This window comes from Salmo trutta, chromosome 12, assembly GCF_901001165.1.
Source record: "Salmo trutta chromosome 12, fSalTru1.1, whole genome shotgun sequence".
Taxonomy (NCBI): Eukaryota; Metazoa; Chordata; class Actinopteri; order Salmoniformes; family Salmonidae; genus Salmo; species Salmo trutta.
The window spans coordinates 60,450,623-60,462,853 of record NC_042968.1 but is presented as its reverse complement, the minus strand read 5'-3'; the positions used below and the strand labels follow the sequence as shown (position 1 = coordinate 60,462,853).

The window sequence follows — 12,231 nt, the reverse complement described above, 5'->3', positions numbered from 1 at the left end:
GAAAAGTACTGTTCAAGTAACACGCATTGAACAATAAACACATGCATCACTCATCAATCCTTCACTGTAGAAACATACAGTATTTCTGTGCACTTGGATTGATTAAAACATATAAATATTGTGGGGTAAATACAGTGTAGTTCTCTCTCTGCCAATAGTAAACCTTCTCCAACACTGAGTAAAAGTCTCACTCATCTTTAGAGTTCTCAGTCTCTGACTCTCCCAGGTCCTCCAGCCTACCTGACACAACACCCCTAACAAGCCTATCCATTCTAAAAGTGTGCAGGGAAAGGACACTAATCTACCTTGGTTTGGAATTTTGTTCTAAATTTCATCAAGACCTTTACAGGCGTCCCTCCCCCTCCTTCTCTAGACCCAGTAGACAGGACCAGACTCTGACCGGTATTCCCCATGTTCACCATGACACACACCACGGTACAGTGGACAGTAGATCTGATCTCGTTCTACACATGACTGTGATGGTGAATCCTATCAGATTGTGAAGAAGCCAACTTGATGACTTTCTCCTGACCCAGCCCAACATAACTCACTAAGTGGAGGTTCCTCCATGCTCTTTCTTCTCTTCAGTGGACGTTTGGGGTCACTTCTCCCACTGCAACATACCACAGGACACTGGTCAACATACTGACTCATCAGAGACCCATTTAAGATGGTTGTTAAATAATGTTGGATCTTATTTGGCATCAACATTAGACATCATCTAAGAATTTTCCTCAACAGAGAATAAACATATCTTTCAGATTATGTGCATTTTATTTAATATTTTTGATAAATGTAATTTCTCTTTAGGACATCTCCTCCCTGTTTGTCAATGTGCCGGAAGTTGAAAAACAATCGCAATAAATATGTCCTTGCCGGGATACATAAGGTGAACACATTCAGTAGATTTTGATGAATGTCTATTCACCTTATCTAGCCCGGCAACAAGGGAAATAGCCTGTGTGGATAACGACCATTAGATACAGTCAAAATGCGCTAGCAAGCTAACCATGCCATCTCTATGGGAACGCTAACTGCAATAACGTTGGCATCGTCGTGCTTGCACTAGCTACAGGAAAACAAACGTAATTTAAAAAAATATCTTTGTCCTCAACGTAAACATATAGTAGCTACAATATATTAAGCCAACACCTAGTGACCTCGTCAAGAGATTTGGACCTCTTGGCATAACGGGTAAGGTTCACAGTCACTAGATCTGTGCTTGAGTCCCGGTCGGGGCTACCTCCCGAATTCACTATATCTTTCAAATTCTGTGCACTTTTGTACATAGTTTTGACAAACGTAATTCACATTTACTGATGGTTTTACTTGTGTGTCAATGGGCCGGAAGTTGAAAGACAAACACACAATAATGCAACCTCCTTCGAGAGCGTTTGGGGAGAGTATTGTTACCTGTAAGCAAACAGATATACTTTGAGCCTTGAAGACACACTGTTGTTCACAAGGCCTCTACTTCTTTATAGTATTAGTGTCATTGGTACAAAACAGCCAAATAAGTATTTACCCACCCAATATCCCTCCTGATCATCCATTATCTACGATGGAGAGTCATGAATAATGATCATGTAAAACAAAATAGTTATTAAATGCTAGTGAGATGTAATAGGTATCAGAGGGGTATGTGTTCATCACATGCATTACTAATGAGAAGCAAATGCTTTAGGATATCAAGCCAAGAGTGATTGTAATATGCATTATAACTAGTTCCTATTCAGAATTAAGTCTATTAATCCTACCTACTGTACATGAAAATATAGAAGTGTGCTGTACAAGGAAACAGACTGGTTGTTATCGTTTAGATGTTCATAAACATGTACTGTAGCGTACAGCACTTACAAAGCACTTACCTCCGACCAATAAACCCACTGCAGCCTCCTTCTGTTCTCCATGGATGACCTCCATAGATGACCTCTTATTGAGAAAAGGTCCAGAGAGCACTCCGTTTATTTAATAGGACGCTTATAAATGTGGTATGACTTTGTAAAGCATTTGTGTAGCGCTTACGAATGAATGCCTTATAAAGCCTTTTTATGTCTGTTTAATAAAATGGGACCAAAGTTACAAGTGTAACCGAACTGGGTCACAATGTCGAAAAGACTTCACAGCATCCTGTTGGTTATGGTTATGACTATAATTAATTATATATAAAACACAGACACCTCCAACAGCAGTCATTAACTTATTTTATTATACTGAATTTACAAAATGAAAAGTAAAAGCAAGACTTGAATAAACAGTATTGTACATTTTTATTCCTGTATTTAACGATCTTCTTTAGTTGTTGTTGACTTTTTGAAAAGTGTTCCACTGTACACAAGGCTGATGAAGTTTAGAACCTTTTTAAAAACACCCAGAAGATAAAGTGGACTTTCCGGTGTCGGGGCACGGAAGGAAGGCGGACACAGGTTTGGACACAACCTCTTTACTGCCAATGAGATGCAGGGAACCCAGCTTAGCCATAATAACACCCAGACTTCTACTGGTACATGAGGGGGGAAATAGATGGTAGAAACTAACTGATAATACTCCGCCATCTTGTGCTTCTACATCCTTATTGTGAGAATGGTCTTACTACAGTCTATAGCAACTAAACATCTCTCAATGTTTCTATCCCATACATACACTTAAAACAACAGTTGCATATTTAACAGTTAATCCCCACCATGGTTTAAATGGAGCCTTTGGAGATGAAAAATTAAAATGTTTGTCGGAGGAAGATCTCAGTGGCCTTCCCTTGACCTCTAACACTGAGATCAGAGTTCACTCCCGGTTTAAGATCAGATAAACAATCAAACAATCTGAAGGTTAACCAGTTGGGTGATGAATAAATCTGACCCTGCAACAGTGGTTAGGGGAGACTTAAGACCTCAAAATGTAACCTGTCCAGGTACACAGCTCTCAGACCAGTCTCTCTGTTGAACACAGACCACTAATAACAGGAACACATCTGATGTAGGCCCAAATGTCAACTTTTTCCACAGACAGCACTTTGTCAGATAAATCTTTTATAAGGCATTCAAGTTTAGCGTTCATATCTTTAAACGGTCATTTAGAAATAGTAATGGTCACAACATCTAAATCCCCATATTGGGTTTTGTACTGAGTGACGAGGGTACATCTCATCACTCCTCTGTTGTCAAACCATTTCACAAACATCCTTTTTAGACAAAGAGGGGAAAAAAACACAGCTAACCGAATGGAGATACTTTATATTTTGCCACATCAACATAAGGAAGCGTTAAACATCGCTGCCGTCTAAACATGACCAGTAGTCATTGTTGTTAAACACCTGTAGGAGGGTTGGCGGAGAGAGAAGTTCCTTTAATCCAATGAATTCCTTGGATGTTTTATGAGCCGATGTCAAACACAGTGGTATTCTTTACCCCAGGCCCCACAGAGCAGCCTAACCTATCCCAATACCCCTCAATACAAACTAATTCAACAAATGGAAACTAAAACAACGGTGACTTCAACCATCGACATCAACATGGTGATTTGTAACCGTGATGACCGAAATATGAAAAAATAATTTTAAAAAGCAAAAATCAATCATCTCTTCGGTTTGGAATGAAATTCTTACAGTATCGAGAAGAAAAAAAACATTCACCTTCATTGTCACTGAATGATATGATGCTAGGCATCGTACAGGGCAGGGTAGATAGGAAAGTAATATAAATACTTCAGGGTTGAGTAGAGTATAGCATTGCCCCCTTAAGAACAGAAAAACAGACAGTCCACAGTATTGACAGAAGCACACACAGCCCTGGGTCTGTGTGAGGGGTATCTTTGGGGTCGAGGGGTGTGTGTGTGTGGAGGGAGGAGGTGATGGGGGTCACAGGTTTACCTGAAGGGGCATCCTGCTCTCTCCCTACACCCATGGGTGCGGTGGGTGGCAACAAAAGGCATGCTGAACTGAGGGAAGGTGTATATAGAAACTCCTCTGGCCAGAGGATGGGGGTAGCAAAGGGGGGGCAGACATTGGGCTGTATGGCGTGGTAATGGAGGGCAATATGGGGGTAGTTGGAATTATCTGGGGCAAATTGGTAATGTGGGGCAACTGAGGGCTGATACAGGAACATTCGATGGTAGTGTGAGGGAAGGTTGGGGGGCAGATAGCTAACGTTGAGAGCAGTTTAATGGCAGCGGTGTTAGAAGGTCTTCCTGTGGATGGCCCGTGCTCTGTCCTCCTCATACTCCTTCTTACTGACCCACATCTTCTTAAAGGTGTCCAACGACGCCAGGATGGAGCCACTACGCAGAACACAAGAGGGATGACAGGTGAGTGAGTGCTATCAGGTCATAAGTCACAGCTGGCCTGGTACATGGTTTGCTGTCTCCAGCCATTAGGGATTCAGTTTCAATGACTCAATATTTTGGACAAAAACGGACAAACGTCGACACATTTAAACTAGCAAGGGCAATGATCACAAATGAGTCATAATGTGACTAATTGGCTAGGTTATCTATCGGTGTGGCCATTTATTTAGCGAGCTACAAACACGGAGCCTAATGTTAGCTAGCTATCTTCTGGGACCATGTCATGTCATTGGACGGATGGGTGAGTGGCCGACTTTTTCGCCCCCGTGTCGTTTTTCTGTGGCTACAGCTAGAGATGCATGTGTCATTTGGTTAGCTAGCAAGAAATGTGAATCACTTTGCTAGCTAGCTATGCTGAACTCGAACGACTGTTATCCACAGTTAGCATACGTCTTAGTTGTCAATCCAATGTATTTGGCATCGATCAAAATGGGCAGGGATTCCCATTCAGTTATTCAAATGTGGGTTGGGACAAGCATGCATTGGCAGGCAAGCTGCAGAATGGCGAGCAGGCTACCATTCCCCATCGTTTATCAGTGCTATTTTGACGGCCATCTTCAAGCGGAAAAAGTTTGAGAGGGTTTATCTACTGTTCCCTCGTTAGATTTTAGCTCATCTCGCTCAGGCTAACAGTTGATTTGTTGATGTGGATAGGAAACTGATGGAGAGAGAGCCTACCTTTTCATGGTTGTTTGATCAATAAGACTGTAAAGTTCCCAAATGTAGGAGGACTCCTGTGGTGTTTACATATTTTCAGAAATCCATTCAGGTGTATTTTGTGGCTTTTGGCGAATGCGTTCTAATGATCTAAAGTCGCCAGTTGCTACTGCCTGTAAACACACAGTCCAGTTCAAAGTGAACGATGGCAGGCTCGTGTGACAAATGGCTTATTTGCATATAGGCCTACTGTAGCTCTGATTGGCAATGGTTTTATTTACTGCAGTGTCTATTGATTTTCCAAACGCACGGCCGCTTTTCCACTCTAAATTGATATTGAATCTTCACAAATGCCTCACTCTACGTCATTCCCAAGCATTCTACGAAAGTATGAAAATGTGAAAGTTACCATATCTAAGTGGTCGCTTGTCAGACAATGTAAAAATATGAACAGATTTTAATACGATTTCATGTTTCTAAAACACTGTCAGTTTCACTTTAAAAACAGCCCGCGTCATGGTTTATGAAATTATATAAACACACGCAGGAATTCGTGGTAGAAAGGTAGCTCCAGTAAATGGGGCATAACTTTTGAATGATTTAGGCCAGAGACATACGGTGTTCAGCGATGTAAAAGGCGCAAGCATGACCGCCACTGTGCTCCGTTTTTCCTCTATGGCACTCAGAGGCTGCGTGACAGCGGAGCCTAGTCAGACTGGTCTGTGCTCTTGGTTCTAAACAGGCAAAATGAAAAAACACTATGTATCCACTTCGCTCGAGCTGCTCCAATAATTGCACAAATGTAACAGAAGACTTGTCAGTTTCTGCATACCCCAGCTCGCCGACGCGGCTAAATTAGATTTAAAGATGCACAGAAAGAGTGGACGGGGAGACGCAGGTGAGTAATGGTTGGTAGAGGATGCGGCTGGCTGATCACAGCGGAAACACGTGATTTTGAATGAAGCGCTGATTCTGATCTGACGTCATGCTATTCCTTTATTAGAATGCGTAGGGATGCATTCTGGGATGCATTCTGTGCTCAGTCAATGATTTCCATACTTTTTTTTCTCTTCCTTCGGATCTACACGGACAGCCTATTCTGAGATCAAAAAACGGCGAACACCGCCAATAAGCGACGAGTTTGCATCCCTGGTGTGTGTATGTTGTGGTGATCTCTTACCCAATCCACGTGGAGTACAATCTCTCCTGAGGGGCGGAGATCTGGACATGAAACAGAGCGAGGGAGAAAGGAAGTCAGCAGGGGCTTGCTGACATGACAACATCCTGCCAACATTTGCTAAAAACATCAGGCTTACATACTAACATGCTGAGCTCTGGCCAAGAAGAGGCCCCTGGGCATGAACTTATTAGCTACTATACCTTGATTTTCACATCTTTGGGAGCGAGCTTCTTCACTTCGCTTAGTAGCCTGTCACCGAAGCCTACAGCAGAAAAGACTATGTTAGCTAACAGGGTGTGTGTGTTTGTGCAATGCTGAGCTAAGGAGCCTTAAACCACATGAGAAAACACCCACTTCCCATTCACAACACACTGGTATTAGTTGATGTTGAACAGTCAGTGTGTGTGTGTGTGTGTGCGCGTAACCTTTGAGCAGTGTGGATCCTCCAGACAGTACGATGTTGGAGAAGAGTGTGCGTCGGAGGTCCATGTCAGACTTCTGGATAGCGAAGGCCAGCACCTCATGGATGCCCTCGCTCTCATCTCCGATCAAGTCTGGCCTGAACAGCAGCTCTGGTGCTCGGAACCGGGCTGGACCAATCTGGACGGGGGGGGGGGGGGGGTGCAAAGGTCAAAGTTAGGGTCAACTGGGTGTCAGAGATTAGGCTCAGGGTCATCATGGTGATTATGATGTTGTTGATGTTTGTAATCCTTCAAAAGAAAACAAAAAAAGGTTGTGTGTGTGTGTGTTAAATACTAACATCTAGCGTGCTGCCGTCGGGGAGGGTGTACTGGGCCTTATCGGTCTCCAGAGTCTCATCCTTCTGGGGGTTCAGGGACAGGTAGCAGGCTCTCTGAGGACAGAAACACACACATTATCGACACATTCCTATCGACAGCTATAGAGCCCTGCGTTTCTTTTCGTTTGGTGACACACGTGTATGTCTGGGTCACACAGTCCGTCCCGTACCTCTTTGATGGTGCGAACCACCTCAAACTCGGCGGAGGTGTGAAAGTCGTAGCCCTCCTTGCGTAGCAGCAGTCGGAGGTAGCGGGACACGTCCCTGCCAGCGATATCCACCCTCATGATGGAGTGGGGGATGGCAAAGCCCTCGTAGATGGGAACCGCGTGGGTCACCCCGTCGCCCGCATCTAACACCACCCCTGTGGTGCGCCCTGTCGCATAGCTGAGCAAGAGAGGGATGCGAGTATAACATACACACAAAAGCGTGAGTGAGACACTACCACACACACACAAACACACAGTGAAACATACTCACAGACTGAGGACTGCCTGCATGGAGATAAAGAGGGCGGGGACGTTGAAGGTCTCGAAGAAAACCTCAGCCGCCTTCTCCCTGTTCTTACTGGGGTTCAGGGGAGCTTCAGTCAACAGGACAGGGTGCTGGAGGGAAGGAGAGAGAGAAGGACAGTTTAATAATCTGTGACTAAAGCCAGTGGCCGTGGCTACTGAAGGAAGCATGTGGTCGACTGTTCTGCATTGACCACCAAAACAAGGAATGAGGTTATGAAAGAGAGAGGAGAGCTCACCTCCTCTGAGAAGGTCTGCAGCTGTTCCTTGGAGTAGACGTACTGCCAGATCCTCTCCATGTCGTTCCAGTCCTTCACTATGCCGTGCTCCATGGGATACCTCACTGACAGCAACCCTCTGTGCTCCTGAGAGGGGAGGGGTAAGAGAAGGGTTAGATAGAGGCTTGTTGAGACAGGCCCATTCATAGTGTGTGTGTGTGTGTGTGTGTGTGTGTGTGTGTGTGTGTGTGTGTGTGTGTGTGTGTGTGTGTGTGTGTGTGTGTGCGCGAGGAAGCCAATGGTGTGAAGCCTACCTCTGCTTTGGGTCCGATGAAGAGGTCCCCCTCCAGGGCTCCTGCCATCACGCGCACATGCTTGGGACGGCCCACACTGGAACACAACAGAGTCATGAACACAACACAAATCCCCTGGATGCTATCTGACTGAATATCAGCGGTGTGTTGTTGGTGTAGGATAAGTAAAAATGGAGGTCTTACTAGTTGGGGAAGCAATATTTGGGGATCTGGTCTCCAGCAAAGCCAGCTTTGACAACGCCTGAACCCTGGGGAGAAAAGGAACGATATAGGTAAATAGGAGTTGAAATTAAAACAGAGAGAAATGGGTCCATATTGAGCTAAAAACTGCTTGTGTTGTCTGCCCCCACCCAATGCAATTAACACTCCTCATATGTGTGTGTGTGTCTCACAAGACACCGCCTGAAGCTGAAGAAGGCATCATCCCTCTCTGGATGAGATATTACACTTTGCAGTCTTTGTCTGCTGGGTCATGGCAGCATCACAGTCCCTTCTTTATAATTCAACTTTTCATAAGGGTTTGAGTACCCTTCTAGTAAAACAGTATGCTACTTGTGTAGCTTTAAAAACAGAGCCCATGACGGGCCTCGGGGCTAATCAGGGCAAGAGATGACACAGGTAAGCACTACGTCGAAAACAACCTGCATGGTCGGGTACACTCATTCAGGATAAATAATCTAGCAAAGAAAATTGAAAATGCAATTTCAAGTAGGTATTTTTTGGATTGAAGTTGTTTATTTTCAGACTGGTATGCCCTAAGGCGCATGATCAGTGACTGATGGCGATAGTTAGCGCTTGCTAATGCTGCTAGCTAGCTAACTTCTCTGGCAATGCAGGGCTAGCATCAGGGTCGTTCTACTTCAAAAAGCATAAGAAAATGGATTGACACCCACCATCTCAGATTGCTCTTAAAAAGTTGATGTAGCTATTAATAGATACGATTAGCATTTCCTAAAAATCACCCCAAAATTGTCAAAATCCATCCACATACACCCCATCCCAATCCCACTCCAACAACCGGTAAACAGTATAAGTTATCTATGTTAGACAAGTAGTATGAAGCTGTGACTTGGAGTATTGCTTCTCCATACTATGTAATGTATTCCCTGTAAATCTGGTGATGTTTTCCCTCCTGTTTGGAGAATGTGTAATTGAAGTCGCTTGCAATATTTACCATTATACCAAGTTGACCACTAGATGTCGTTGTTTCTGCTATAACGCCACACTATCCATTTGGCTGGTCTCTTGAGTGTATATATCACAACATTTCCTTTGCAACTTTAGGTTGTAAACCAATCGATTTAACTCAATTCAAGCCAGTCCTCCATGAAAGCAATTCAGTTTGCCCATCTCTTAGCAACCTAATACTTCAACCCTACTCTCCTTGAATAGTCCAACAAGAGGCCGCTCTCTGAGACGGCTATCCCTATTCAATTCCCATATGAATACTTTTTTGACAAGCCCAAAACGTTGATGGATAAATGGGCTAAAATAAAACAATACAAATGGTTTAAAATGTTGTGACAACCCTAATAAAATAATGAATTGCATGGCAGTCTTATGTGTCCCAAAATAATTATCAGGAAACAGCCCCTATATGTATATGATTAGTGACATTTACCAACAACAACAAAAAACACCAATTGCAAAACACTATACAGTGTGTTTGGGACTTTCACCATTGAAGACCATCAGAGACCATAACATTGAAACCATTAGAACTGCTCTAGTCGAATAGTTTGCTTGTTCACCAGGAATGGTCTAACAAAAATGGCCAATTTGGGTGCAATCAAATAGCTTAATTTCTCCAAGACAAAATTACATTTTATGAAAATAATGTTTCAGGAATGTCAATCCTATCGGTTTCTAACTACTGAAAAAATATCAGAACAATCGGAGATGGTGGGTGTTATGGCTTGCTGAAATGACATGGAACGACTCAGCATAGATGGCTAGCCGTTAGCAAGCCAAGGTGGGGTTCGTCTCCCGGCGAAATAATGTGTCTAGCCGGTGTTGCAGCTAGCTACCTAGTAGCTGATGCGACTATAATTTTATCATATGCATCTTGTTATTCTTCCAGCACAGAAAATATGATGGAGATGTGAGATGTAGCTAGCGTTATACCGCGTTTAAAAGAAAAACCACGTAACGTAAGCTAGATAGCTAGCTAGCACTAGCAAGCTGGTTCTTAAGCACACAAGTTAGCTAGCAAGCTATGCAATGCAACAAAACTAAATTGACAAAGAGACATTCTACACGACATGCACATGGGAAGAGCTTGGTGCAACTGGAATATATTGATGAATAGCAAGCTGGTACACAGTATTCAATAATGTCAGCTAACAAAGCTTCCAACACAATAAGCTAGCTAACCTTCCTGGCTAGTCATTTAGCGGGCAAGGCAGGGTGTGGATGAGTGACATCATACTTACATTATCGATCACAACCGGTTGGTTAGCTATAATGTCATAGGACTCCATGACGAACTGATTGTTTAAGATATGTTTCAATAATTCCTTCAATAAAATGTGGCCTAGTGGATATTTTAATCATGTAAATAACGCCCTGTCACTCTGGGCTCATACGACTCGCTGCCGATGCTTGCTTTGATCACAACCTAACTGTGTCTGGTTGTCTAAACGGACACTGGCAACAGCCAATCGCAATGCTGCCAGCTGGAGTTTACGTACTCACTGTCAAACCCTCTATTTAGGGTTGTCAGCGTGTGCACCGTTTTGGCTGGCTGGCTTTTCCATCATCTTCATGATGGAAATCAACTTTTCTCCCTTTACAAGATGACTAGATGAGCATTAGAGAAGTTATATTTGTGTGCATGTTTTTGAAATCATGGTTAATTAGAATTGGTAATTAGCTATTACTGAATATAAGTTATGTGTAGTGTATCTGTCATAAATTCCAGAACACCCCAAAATGTTTAGATACAAAATATGACAGTGTTTCTTTCCCTTTAAGAATAAAGTCTCTGTAATCAGAAGGACTGTTGTGTATTTTTGGCACTGAGGTATGGATTTTTGGCGGTCAGTAGGACAGTCAGACCTCTGAGAAGCAAGCAAGAAAAAGCAAGACCAAGAAAGAATAACGAGGTGACTTTGGCGATATCCCTTCAAAATAAAAGTATTGTAATGAAGATGGTAAAAAATTATACAAATGGCAAAAATTCGTAATATTTTGTGAGGAAATGTTAGCACTTACAATGTTGTTTAACCAGTTAAATGAAACTAAATGTCATCGAAAATGTAATCTACATAATTACCATAAGTAATTATCATGAGAGGGCAAAAAACATAACTAGTAATGCTGCATACTCAAAGTAAAAATATCTCAAATACACAATACAAATATAATACAAATATGAAACATTTTATATGATGTATTTCTATTCAACAAAACTGTATGAATAAGGCTTAAAATTACAGTTGAAGTCAGAAGTTTACATACACCTTAGCCAAATACATTTAAACTCAGTTTTTCACAAATCCTGACATTTAACCCTAGTAAAAAGTCCCGTTTTAGGTCAGTTAGGATCACCACTTTATTTTAAGAATGTAAATGTCAGAATAATAGCAGAGGGAATGATTTCAGCTTTTATTTATTTCATCACATTCCAAGTGGGTCAGACGTTTACATACACTCAATTAGTATTTGGTAGCATTGCCTATAAATTGTTTAACTTGGGTCAAACGTTTCAGGTAGCCTTCCACAAGCTTCCCACAATAAGTTGGGTGAATTTTGGCCCATTCCTCCTGTAACTGAGTCAGGTTTGTAGGCCTCCTTGCTCGCACACACTTTTTCAGTTCTGCTTCAGGGTTGGGATGGTGTTCATCGGCTTGCAAGCCTCCCCCTTTTTCCTCCAAACATAACGATGGTCATTATGACCAAAAAGTTATATTTTTGTTTCATCAGACCAGAGGACATTTCTCCAAAAAGTACGATCTTTCTCCCCATGTGCAGTTAAGAACTGTAGTCTGGCTTTTTTATGGCGGTTTTGGAGCAGTGGCTTCTTCCTTACTGAGCGGCCTTTCAGGTTATGTCGATATAGGACTTGTTTTACTGTGGATATAGATACTTTTGTACCTGTTTCCTCCAGCATCTTCACAAGGTCCTTTGCTTTTGTTCTGGGATTGATTTGCACTTTTCCCACCAAAGTACGTTTATCTCTAGGAGACAGAACGCGTCTCCTTCCTAAGCGGTA

At 42.6% G+C, this 12,231-nt stretch overlaps 1 protein-coding gene across 1 annotated transcript; it reads right to left on the bottom strand.

The window, feature by feature from the left end:
• Positions 1-2,186: 2,186 nt before the first annotated feature.
• On the bottom strand, positions 2,187-10,658 carry actr1b (actin related protein 1B). Its single transcript, XM_029769000.1, has 11 exons — positions 10,451-10,658; positions 8,202-8,266; positions 8,019-8,094; positions 7,726-7,851; positions 7,455-7,579; positions 7,145-7,361; positions 6,936-7,028; positions 6,601-6,775; positions 6,376-6,437; positions 6,176-6,216; positions 2,187-4,272 (listed from the first exon to the last, which is right to left on the bottom strand). The coding sequence occupies exons 1-11, from the start codon at positions 10,496-10,498 to the stop codon at positions 4,170-4,172; spliced, it is 1,131 nt and encodes a 376-aa protein (XP_029624860.1). The 5' UTR covers positions 10,499-10,658; the 3' UTR covers positions 2,187-4,169.
• Between the last annotated feature and the right edge of the window lie 1,573 nt (positions 10,659-12,231).

Excerpts from the sequence above, each read along its gene's own strand:
- actr1b (XM_029769000.1), bottom strand. The coding sequence starts at position 10,498 with ATGGAGTCCTATGACATTATAGCTAACCAACCGGTTGTGATCGATAAT. Across the intron at positions 6,776-6,935 it reads CCGACGGCAGCACGCTAGAT|ATTGGTCCAGCCCGGTTCCG; the intron begins GTTAGTATTTAA and ends CCCCCCGTCCAG. Across the intron at positions 4,273-6,175 it reads TTGTACTCCACGTGGATTGG|TGGCTCCATCCTGGCGTCGT; the intron begins GTAAGAGATCAC and ends TGTTCTGCGTAG.